Below are 12,181 nucleotides of genomic sequence, written 5' to 3'. Positions count from 1 at the left end.
ACTCTTATCTACGGATGTTTGATCGAAAAGTGCACAGTGCTCATATTATACTCCCAGAAAAGGATTCGATAGTCCCAGAGCATTTTCATAGGATGTCATCAAGGTGTTTGGTATTGACATATATGTTTGTGTCTTTGTGTGTGTTCCAGACGGAAGCCATGAAACGTGCCCTGAAGGAACTGGATATGAACATCGTGGAAATGGTTGATGAGAATGCCACACTAGATGGGGGAGATGTCCTGTTTACTGGTACGCCAATTCACCAACCACATGGCAGCATATTGCCACAGATACACGTTTACTTTACACTATTGTATCAACAATTAAGTACGAGCACACCAAGAACCATTGAAGTTCAATGGAGAAGTGGCGCCCTGTCCGCTTCCTAAAGCTCCATAGTGTCACAGCCCTCATCCACTGCCCTGATGACTACCTGGGCCCACCTGTGTGTCTCACCTCACCTGCTCCCTAATGAACCTATAGCCCTTGATGCTCTCATGTGGTTGTTGGTTTATCAGTTTGCTCTGCCTTGTGTATTCATTATTTCATGCCTTGTAAGGTAAGAGTTGGGCCAAGAGTTCTACTTTTGCCAAGTAAAGACTAAGTTTATTCCCTGTGTCCGTGAATTCTGCATTTTGGGTTCTTACCTGGGATAGAAGCCTGACACATACAGTGCCTTACTATATAGACATCCAGTTGTATTCTTTACATGGCACTTTGGAATAATAGTTCACATGTGTAAGTTATTTACAATAACTTACACATGTGATAATACTAATGATGATAATATTGATAATAATAATGAATTATTATAAACTTTATTTGTGTAGTTGTATACCTTTTAGAGGTACAAAGCACTTAAGCAAACTGCATTAAAGATTAACAAAGTGCGAGAGATAATGGCTATGGTGAAACAAAAACAGTGCGGGCGGGGCCCCGACAATGATGCACAGCAACCGGAGCGGTTAAAACAATGGAGAATAGCAAGGCAATCTTATAGCGATATCGAACGCCTCTAGACAAGCCTACTCGTCAAGAGCACCCGCACATTGCACAAAATTAATTAATCAGGACGAGTATACCTGTCAATGGGATCTTTTTTTTTTTTAAATGACTGAATGGCTCACTGAGCCACCAGCAGATGGTGCTGTTGGCGGTAAATGAGTTAAAAGGTGTAATTGCATGATTACAGTTAGATGCTGACCAGGGCTTTGGGCTGAAATGGGTTTGTCTTGGACTACTGCTGTGCACCTTAAATAAATCATCTGAAAGACTGGACAATTGTTTGTATTTGCAAATTTTCAAGTCTGACTTAGGAGTTGAGCTGTTTCTTTACTGTTAAACCAGCCAAATTCCAGCCCATCACCAATGGATTATTGCTCTGGCACTGGGCAATAATAGTGTTTATGTGCAGACACAGGAGCATGGTGGTCTTTATTACATTTTCTGTACATTCTGTTACAGTTATGTATGAGTCAAAATGTGGGTCAGTGTCTTCCACATTGCACGTACAGGCTGCAAGAAAAAAAGGCAGTAGTACAGTTAATTGGGTTTCGAGACGTTGGCTCTCTGCTCTCGTTCCTTCCAGCTGAAATGGGTTTCACATGGCAGAGCAAGAAACATTTCCTGTTGGCAGAGCCCCGACTAACGGCTCATTTGTAAAGGCTAGGCATTTACAATAGTCAGGAAGCCATCTCTGCAGCCGCCTGGCCAGGCGTCCAGGCAGGACTCTGTCTGTCTCTCATCCACCGTGCTGACCACAAGTAGCCCGTCGTAAACGTACAATAGTCATGCATACTCCACACAGAATGCAGTGTAGTAGCAACCATGTTACCCCCCCACAGCTTGCACCATGGCTGCTGATACAGCTTATTATTAATGATCAGACTTGCATTGACAGAGTTTGTAGACATAATTGGACAGCTTCGGTTTGGCTCCGCAACCAAGGTCAAATTTAATTTGTGTTTCAATGATTGTACACTGTATATCAATTACACGTCTTCAAATGTATACATTTCTGGTTTCTCACCCAAATCTGCTATCAGTTTACTGTATTTTGCTAAGAAGTGATAGTTTTGTAATCCTGCTGGGCCATAAATGAGACTGCATTTTGACTATGCATAACTGTGGAGGGCACAGAAATCTTTGCATCAATGGTGTCTGGTTTTTCTCCCTCTCAGGTCGGGAATTCTTTGTGGGCCTCTCAAAACGGACGAATCAGCGAGGAGCTGAGATCCTGGCAGATGCCTTTAAGGTGAGTTAAGTATTGCACCCTGGCTGGGATTGTCCTGGTACTTACTCAAGCTGCATTAGAGTCTCAATTTTTGCTGGCATCGAGCATTGTGATCGGCAAGGCAAGGCAATCAGGGTCTCTGCACTCTCCTCACTCTATCTACCTTTATCCTCATTCGCTAACAAGTTAATTCATGCATACACCTACGGCAGTTCGCCACATTCAGCTCACTCAACTCCCTTTATTCTTATTTGCTAACAAGTAAGCTAACACATAACGCCCTCAATCTAATTGTTCTTTTTATCCAGAACACTGTTCAGTGTTCACTCTTCATGCTCAGCATTGGTCACAGCGCTGTTCCGGCAGCTGTCTATGATTCACCTCCCCAGTCTCCTCCTGTGCCATCTAAATGTTAAATGGCCTTTATCCAAGGCGCTTTACAGAGATTGTGCATTACATTCACACACCGATGTCAGAGTCTTGATCAAGGACACTTCGACACTAACTCTGGGGAAGCCCGGGTTCTGGGTAAAGTTCCGGTCACTTTACCCCTGAGCCACTGCCGCCCCTGTAAGCCCATCTAAGTGCAATGTATGATCTGATTGTATGATGTTATATCTGTGTATCTAAATAAACTAATGCCCAGCCCTAATGAAGGGTTCAATGTTCAATGCAATAGCTCTGTGTCTTATGCTCTGCTTCGGGGGCCACTAGCCACTAGAGGAGAAATGGTACACAAATTACATACAAATGGTGTCCAATGTTTACTGTTGCTAGTATGTTGCTGGGACAGAAAAGGTGGATAATGTTTATTTTCTCCTGATTTGTTTATCTGAAAAAATCTATTTCAGTGTCAAAATCACACCTGTGTGAACTGAGTGAACTTGAATAGTTCAACTAGTCAATCTACATTGACACGTTGTGAGCTTGTAGCCTGGCCATTTTAACTATTCAAAAATGTTTTGCAAAATAGTAAAAAAGGCAAAGAAGTTTAGGGATAAGGGGTTTAGCGGTGACGAAAATGGAGCCCTTATTGTTGCGACCGATGTGTTGGTTGGTTGGTTGGTTGGTTGGTTGAGCACGTGACATCACATGACATCATCAGGGATGGAGATCCCACTCTACATCTGAGCTCAAACCCTTAGATCTCCATATGGAGCTGACCTATTCTGATATTCCATATGTTGATCTTTCCCCATCCATCTTTCCTCTTCGATGTCTCCCTTTTGACTGATACAGTACCTGTCCATTCAAACTCTAAACGGGCCTGCCCCAAAGTTATTAGTGCAGCCGCACTAGCCCTCTCCCAGCAGTCTGCTGTCCCCCAGGCGGATGTGTGCACACGACCTCGCCCTTTAGGCGTCTTACTGGTTATAGTTACTGTACTGTACTGTGCTCTGTACTGTATTGTAGTGTACTGTGTGGGGGTCCCCGAAACATCCAGAGCCCCAGGAATGGCCCAGGGCTCATACTGTAGTCACTCTAGATACCATATTTGTAAAGATATGTGGTCACTCTAAGAATAGTTTCACTATTCACCGATAGGTCTAGATACCTTATTTGTTCATTTAAGTACAATTTTCACCGATTTGAGGTATAGTGCAGACTTTTGGTTACAGAAAGAGCAATTTTTAAGATAGAAAGGTCATCTTGGTCTTAAATTGAAGCTTAAGGATGTGGGAAGTTTTCTATGTTCAAGTGAGGCAGTGATATTCACCATAATGTGCTGGAAAATAACCATTTTTGTTTTTATTTGTTAAGCGGACAGTATATATTTTTGTGTTTCTGGAGATGGTGTAGGTCATATTTAAGAATACACTGGTAGATAGCCCCAAAATCCTATTCTGCTACTTACCCCTATGTGTCAGGATATTTTATGTAATTTTAGTGAATTATTATTTGCCTTTACACAATTCCGCCAGAGACATATATGTATACTGTACCAAAAAAGGAGTTTTGGGGCCGGAAATAATAGTGAAAAAAGGTAGCAAAAAATAGTATGAGGGCTGGACTTAGCTCCCGGACTATAAGTTACCACGCTGCAGATGACACTGAATAAACACCACCTGGGATGAGGATGAGGGGGACCTTCTAGAACTCAAAATGAGTCACTTCTACATTCAGCACTCAAAACCAAACCAAGAAAATTTCACTGCTCCCAATTTTTTATGCTGTGACAGAACTACCATCATATTCATATCTGGATTAAGAGTTATGGTTTTAATAACCACTAGTGAGGTCCTTTTTTTAAATAGATCAGCTTGCTGCGTTGCTATTCTCCAATTTCCCTCCAAAACCATGACAAAGCCAGCTGACTCGCTTCAAGTTCACAGCTGGGTCATGTCCTTGAGAGTTCAACTCATTTGACTAATCTCAATAGCACTGTCCTGCTTCCGTTGCATTCGTCTGTATCTCATTTGAATTCCGCATAGTGTGTCTCAAAGTGTTTTTGTTATTCATTTTCCCTTTACAAGTCTGGGCTTAATGATGCGTCTCTGGCAAATTGCACATGGAAAAACCTCTTTAGAGTCCATTGTTGTTTTTTCCCCTTGTTATCAGTTTGTTTTACCTATCTAAATTGCATAGTTTTTTCCCCTCTTCTTATCAAATTTAGGATCACTTTATAGCCTGCATCTACGTATGGTACGAACCAATTAACAACAGATGTTGCCCCACAATTAGCAAAAGGCAGGTTTTAACCATAGAGTTATAATATATCTATAGGGCGCCCCCACCTATTCATTTCAATATACGTAAGTTGCTCGCCAGCGCATGAAGCACCCGGAAGAACTTATTTATCATAAAAAAATGTTGGCGCTCGGTAGACGCTCGGTAGACGCACACACATGCAGTAGCATTTTAAATGTAGAAAGAATACAAAACTCTGATGCTGGCATTCAAAGAAACCAAAGGTATGGCCCCCCCCCATATCTTGCAAGTATGATAGAACCCTACAAACCCTCCCACGCACTCAGATCAGCCAACGCAGGGAAGCTGGAAGTACCTTCACTAAAAACGCCGGGACAACGCTCCACACGTCCCTAACTCTTCTCCCTTCTGGCTCCAAAACTATGGAATGCACTTCCCATTACAACCAGTAAGACGCGCAAACGCGGGAAGCGAACGCAGCTCGTACATATTTGGGTTTTTTTAAGATTTTTTTTTACGTTATTTTTTTTTTAAGTTAAGTTTTTAACTTAGCCATAACCATATAAGGAGTCCCCAAAGCAGCTATACGTCCAAATATGGAGTGTGTTGCATCAATCACAAACAAATCACTCAGCTCCATATATGGGCACAAAGGGGGGACACACAGACACACAGACACACAGACAGACATGATCTGCTAGGTCTCATTGTGCACTTACTATGAGACCTAGCAGATCATGTCTGTCTGTCTGTCTGTCTGTCTGTCTGTGTGTGTGTCCGTCTGTCCCGCTATCCAAATATGGAGTGTGTTGCATCAGCAATCACTCAGCTCCATATATGGGCACAAAAGGGGCCAGGTCCACTCAGCTCCATATATGGGCACAAAAGGGGCCAGTGATTTGTTTGTTGTGGACCTGGCCCCTTTTGTGCCCATATAGGGAGCTGAGTGCGTTCGCTTCCCGCGTTCGCGCGTCTTACTCGTAGTAAGTGCTCATTGCATTCGCAATCACTGCGTTCGCAATCACTGCAGCCTCAGGCCTGGGCCATGGCTCAGTGGTCCAGGCACCTTGGCTGGTAATCCAGTCTGGCAGTGTGCCGCGCGTTCGACTCCCGATCCTGACGGCCCTTACTGCATGTCTTCCCCCCATCTCTCTCCCCATTTTCTGTCAGCCTACTGTCTGTCCCTCCATACAAAAAAATATAAAATAAAGGCGAAAGCCACAAAAAAACATAAAAAAAAAGAACTGCAGCCTCTCTCCCAATCTTCCGCCATAGTCTGAAAACCCACCTTTTCAGACTCCATCATGGCCCGTAGCACTTGCCCTAGCCCCTTAGATAGCATTTTATATAGACTTATAGCATGTTACGTAGACAGCACTAGAATTGCATTTTATGTAGTCATAGCACTTTATAGTATGAATAGTATATAGTGTATACGTATAGTTTCATTATTTAGATATTCCACTGTTACGTTCTTAGCTTAGCATGTTTCATGATAACTACTTTTTATGTATGTATGTAAATCGCTTTGGATTAAGAGCGTCTGCTAAATGCCTTAATTGTAATTGTGTAAAACGGTAAATCCTGCAATCCCAGATTTGACTTCACTATTATACCGTTGTTCTGGGGGCTTGGCTTTAGCCACTTAAGCCTATTCAAGCATTTTCAAATCTAGCTGTTGTGAGCTTGTAGAACTGCTATTTTTGAACATTTTTGCTTATAATGACATGCCCAAAATAGGGACACTAGTGATTAAAACATTTAGCATTCTATAGCTTGTCATGATACTTGCAGATTTCAGAACAAAGCCACTAAAATAGTATTGTTGAATTATACTGTGGGCATCTTATAGACACTTCTATAGGCTGCAATAGTGAAGTAGTGTTTATAATTGTAGTTGTTTAGATAAAAAATATTTAAAGTTTGTTGGGCCTTATGGTGTAGTGGTAGTCAATGGTTATGTTTTTTTTTTCCAATATTATTTTTATAGATTTTTACATTTTATGACAAAGACAAGACAGAAAAAACAAAACAAAACAAAATAAAAAACAGACAGCTCAGCTCAGACACATTGTGGAACAAAGGACACAGTTATACACATATACCCATTACCTACATCAAACCAAAAAATAAAATGCAAAAATAATATACAAATAAGGACACATTCAGTTTGGTGCTTGAAAGTCTAGATGGTTTAACAACTCCCCAGAGAAAATAAAATAAAATAAGATATGCATATTTTACATACATACATACATACATACATACATACATACATACATACATACATACATACATACATCACCCGGATCAGAGGCCCCTCTCTAGCGCAGGGACAGGGACGGACCTGGACGGGGCCCACACATTACCCTCTCCTCTATGTCTTCCCTCCTCCAACTCTTCTTCTCTCACCATCCAGGCCATCGGCTCCTCTACAATTAAAACATTACTCCCATTCATAACCACATTTTCACATACACTCCAACCACTTCACCACAAATTTAAACAAAATTTCACCACTACACAACAATCCTACCCCCCATTACAAGCACATCAAGTCATTTCAGCACTTAGAAGGAACAAGAACCTGGGAGACCTCCTTGTGCATTCCAAATTTTCCACTTTACCTCCCAAGCCCCCACAGCCACATACACTCCATTTCAAACCCCGCAAATTCATCAACAACCCCCATAGTCACACTTCCTCCCCCATTACGGACCCTCTGTCTCTGACCACACCCAACATAGTCTACATCATCACCTGCACACAATGTCATAAACACTACATAGGAGAAACCGGACACACACTAGAAACACGACTCAAACAACACTTATATCACATCAAACGAGCAGACATAAACACAACCCTATACACACACTTTCAATCCCATTCTATCGCTAACCTCATCATTTCAGGTCTGGAATGTGGAGTCCGATGGACCAGTGGACAGCGGAAACTCATGGAGCACAGATGGATTAAAAAATTACTAACTGTAACACCCACTGGTCTTAATGAAAGAAGTTGATTTTTATCTCTTTCTGTTCTTTTATCTGTCCCATCAATAAATGGTTTCCAGGCCTTGCTGTGAACTTTTATTCCTTTATGGTTTTAGGTGGTTTTATTACTGTCTATTTTTATATCCATTTTACCCTTGGGTTTTAGAAGACATTTCGGACATTGGTTTAGGTATGCGGTCTAGCTTAACTTGGACTCAGGGGGGTGGACGCCTCTGCCTTGCATAGTCCCCAGTGAATAGGCATTTTGCCCTTCACTGGTAACCTTATTTTGGATTTGTTTTAAATATAGGAAGGTTTTATGGGCTGGGCTTTTTACTAAAAAGCCCCCCCTTTTAAAATACTACACACATACATACATACCCACCTACATACATACATTTCAGACGTTTTAGCAGTTTTTAAGGACCCACTTTTAGGCCAGTGCACCAGAGCAAGCTTTTGCCTTTTTTTAAACCCCACCCATTTTAACCAAATACATACTATACATACATACATAACAATAACATACATAACTTTATCCATCAAGCTTAGTGGTATCGCTTCTGGTTAAAGACGTTTTGAGACACATGGGGAGTAGACACACTGTAGCCTAATGAGAGAAGTGACAGCAGGACATCAGCAAACACAGGTAATTAATAATAATAACTGTGCTAAAATGCAGGGTTTTAGTTTTGCTGTCGGAAATGTCATGTTATTGTTTAGGGGAGGGTGATTCATTTTTGTTTAATCATTCAGGGAGGGTACTTAAAATGTATTTTCATTCAGAGGGAGGGGCATGGTATTTTATATCAGGGCTCATACATTTCCCCCAGGGGTACCCCTACTTAAATTTCGACCTGTCCCTAAGCAGATTATAATGCTTTGCATGAATTATGGACATGGACTTCATTGAAAGTGTTACCAGCTTCTCCAATCACAGTATAGCAGTCAGAAGGCTCCGACAACGAGCTCTCTAATTACACTGCGAGGCCTGGGGCTCAGTGACCTCATCTCCCAGACACTCTTGCTAACTGCTGTTTCTGCCGCTGGGTTGTCCATGATCTTGTTTTAAATGCCTTTTACTGCCACTGACTGCACCTTGTTTTAAACCACCACAACCATTACATAGCCTTCTTGGAATGTCTTGTCCTCTAAAGGTTAACGTAGATATGGGCCATTTTGATTGCAAAGGAATAAATCTGTTGAGCAGTGCTGTTCCTCAACTGCTGGCCTGGGACGACAAGCGGGTTGCATATGCTGGCAGCACATTCTCAAGCAAAGTACAACTTATAGACAGAAGAATATTGCGTTGTGAGTTTGGTCATGACTTTTTTGGGGGCTAAAATGTTTAAGACCAATGCACAACCAACTGAGAACCATAATGGTAGAGTGTCAGGAATGATTGAGGAGAGAAGAAATGACACGGCAGCAAGTCACACAGTAAAATCCTCAGTGTTAAAGCTGCAAGCTGTAACTTTTATGTCCTACCCAGGATTTAACGCCAGGTCTCCTGCACGTGACGAGAGACAACATGCTACTACTCTTCAGCTGGGGGCCATGTTGTGCTTATGAGCTTGAGGCAGTGCTACCCGTAAACCAGGAGGAGTCCTACCTGACACCAGGGTCTAGATTCCTCAATGGAAGAGTAGGGAGACCTAGTCCAAACCACTGCATATGTGCTAGTTATACCGGTACCTAACATACAGATTGGTTAAAATAATATTTCATTCAATAAAATATCAATTCAGATTGCACCTTTAATTTAACACTGAAAGGGTGCAAATGTGGGTTCATTTTGTGACATTTAAATACATAACACTCAGAGTTAAATGAACACTCAACATTTTACAGTGCAGCCTCTTAACTCTTTACACTGTAAGTGTAAATGAATGGGATGCACTTCACTTTACACCTTCACAGTGTGGCCCTAGAGAAAGGGATTTTTTTTGTTTGAAATAAATGTTTTACATTTCTATGCCTATCCTGTCACCTAATGTTGATGTTGTGTTCTGTAGGACTATGCTGTGTCAACGGTTCCTGTTCTGGAAGGGTTGCACCTGAAGAGCTTCTGCAGCATGGGAGGACCAGGGCTCATCATCATTGGCTCTAGCGAACCAGCTCAGAAAGCCCTCAAGGTATACGGAACAAAATTCAGTTTGGAGAAGATACAAATGGAACTAAATTATTAACCTTCTAGGGCTAATACCACATGGGCACAAAATGCCCACTTTAGTGTGTTTGACTAGACCAGGGGTTCTTAACCCGGGCCGTGGGTCGCGACCCTTCGGGGGGTCGCCAATTCTTTTTTGCAACTGAATGGCTGGAAAATGGAAATTCAGAGTTTATATAGTACGTGATGCATGCATAAACGTTCCTTAATGATTATATCTGGTTTCAGTATTCATTGATGATATATTTTCTCTATTATTAAGGTTATTTTTGCAGTCAGTTTGTATTGGTGGTGGGGAGGGCACCCCCAGAAAGCATTTCCGGGGTCCCCAGCCAAAAACGTTGAGAACCCTTGGACTAGACTACCAGTTTGCTGTGCGTCATTCCCACTGACCTATGGTCATTCCACTGCTCTCTGTCCATTTTTCCTGTCTGTCTCCCACTGTTGCTATCGAAATAAATCAGAAATTCTGAAAGAATAATCTATAATCTAGGAGAGAAATCGTCACCTTTCTGTATGTCGAGTCTTCCAGAGTAGGGATGTGTGCATGCGTTTGTGCGTGTCACGATCCATGACCTGTTCTGTCACCCTGATGTGTTTCCCTATGTTCCTTGTTATGGGTTTTACTTTTGTGTACTTTTATTTTTTTATTTTGTAGTATCTAGTGTCTCTTGGTTTCCTGTGTTGCCCATGTTTACCTGCCTTGTCTAACCCTGTGATCCCCACAGTTCCTCATCATGTGAGAGGGTGCAGACTTTAAACAAGAACGTGTCTACTCCCATACACATGACTTACTGCTCCTTTTTTACCTGACAGTGAGGTGTTTCACGAGTAGGCGTAACGACTGTGTAGGAAGATGCTCTCCAGCCTAATTGTTCTCCCTGCTGAACAGGAATCGAACCACTAGTCTTAATAGTCGAGGGAAGAACCCACACGATCTGATCCCTTTTTTTGACTGATCTTTTATATTTTTACTTCCTATTATTACAACAGCGGATAGTTTAATTCTATTCCCTTTTTAATGTCAGGCTGGACTCTAGAGTGGCAACGTTTGAATAATCCAAAACCAGCGTTCTGCCCTACCTGGTTTTCTCGAAGTGTACGGGTCTTTTGAAAGTGTTTTTAGTTAAATGTCTGAAATTAGGTCTGTTGTTAACACCCCGATCGCCCAGGACGAAGTTCACAGTCCTTTTAATTAGTAACACCCAGCGCCCAGGACGCAGTTTTATCAAAAAGACGGAGGTTATTTATATCAAAGCCGACCGCATCGCTCCAAAGCCTGGGAGCGCTTGTTGCGCAACATTCGATGTTGCGTAACAGTGAGACGTCATTGAAAATGTTCCCTCCCTGTTTTGCAGACGAGACCGAAAATCTTAAAACGTTAATAACTCTTGATCTTAATCATTCCGTCCAATTCTAAGAAAAGATCATGTTTTAGACTTAGACGGCCCACCGCGGTCCCGTCGCTAGTCGCGGTAGATTTAATCATACCTCCCATGTTGTCGATCAGCTCTAGAGTGTTTTGGCTACATTTAGCTGCTACAGCCACATCCGGGATAACATCCGGTCCGTCGGTAAAAGTGCTCCACTACTATAAATCACCGGGCGCTATGATTTAATGGATTAAATAGCCCCAGGCAATTGGAGTGCACTGCACATGCTTAACCACTTAAAGTTAAAGTAACTTAATATTTTGTTGACAGAGGTTCTCCATCCATGGCTTGATACGTGGCCCACTACTTTGTTCCCTGTACACCAAACCTCTACGCCAAAAATAGCCGATCTAGTAGACTGGCTTCTCTCTGGGAATGTTCACCTATTTTCGCGTAATATTTGCCTATTATTCAAACCTGCCCAGAATAGGGACACTCATGTGGTTAAGAAATTATCCCGATGTGATATGAGCATTTATTTGCCGCAAAACTTAATCGGAAAACATCAAAGATCCAATTGACCTTTTTTGAGAGAACCAGGAAGGTGCTAACTTCCTGCTTCCTCCTTCAGAAATACACCATACCTGGACCACTCTACAGGTGTGATCAGTGCAGTGCTTTCATTCTCCCCAACTATGCAATATATCAGTGTGTGTTAAGAACAGTGTGGGTGGGACATCACTCATGCTGACTCAGAGCA

The 12,181-nt window shown here is 42.0% G+C and overlaps 1 protein-coding gene across 3 annotated transcripts in view; it reads left to right on the top strand.

The window, feature by feature from the left end:
* ddah1 (dimethylarginine dimethylaminohydrolase 1) overlaps positions 1 to 12,181 on the top strand; it is a 90,464-nt gene that overhangs the window by 65,807 nt on the left and 12,476 nt on the right. For all 3 annotated transcript variants that reach the window (XM_080770720.1, XM_080770719.1, XM_080770721.1), the window contains exons 2-4: positions 150 to 249; positions 2,181 to 2,254; positions 9,894 to 10,013. In XM_080770720.1, the coding sequence (XP_080626846.1) occupies positions 159 to 249; positions 2,181 to 2,254; positions 9,894 to 10,013 (285 nt within the window). In that variant the 5' untranslated portion in view covers positions 150 to 158. The remainder of the gene's footprint in view (positions 1 to 149; positions 250 to 2,180; positions 2,255 to 9,893; positions 10,014 to 12,181) is intronic.

The sequence above is a fragment of the Protomyctophum bolini genome (genome assembly GCF_963924005.1).
Source record: "Protomyctophum bolini genome assembly, chromosome: 8".
NCBI classification, from domain to species: domain Eukaryota; kingdom Metazoa; phylum Chordata; class Actinopteri; order Myctophiformes; family Myctophidae; genus Protomyctophum; species Protomyctophum bolini.
Note: the sequence above shows the minus strand (reverse complement) of the source record. Positions and strands in the feature narration are given on the sequence as shown.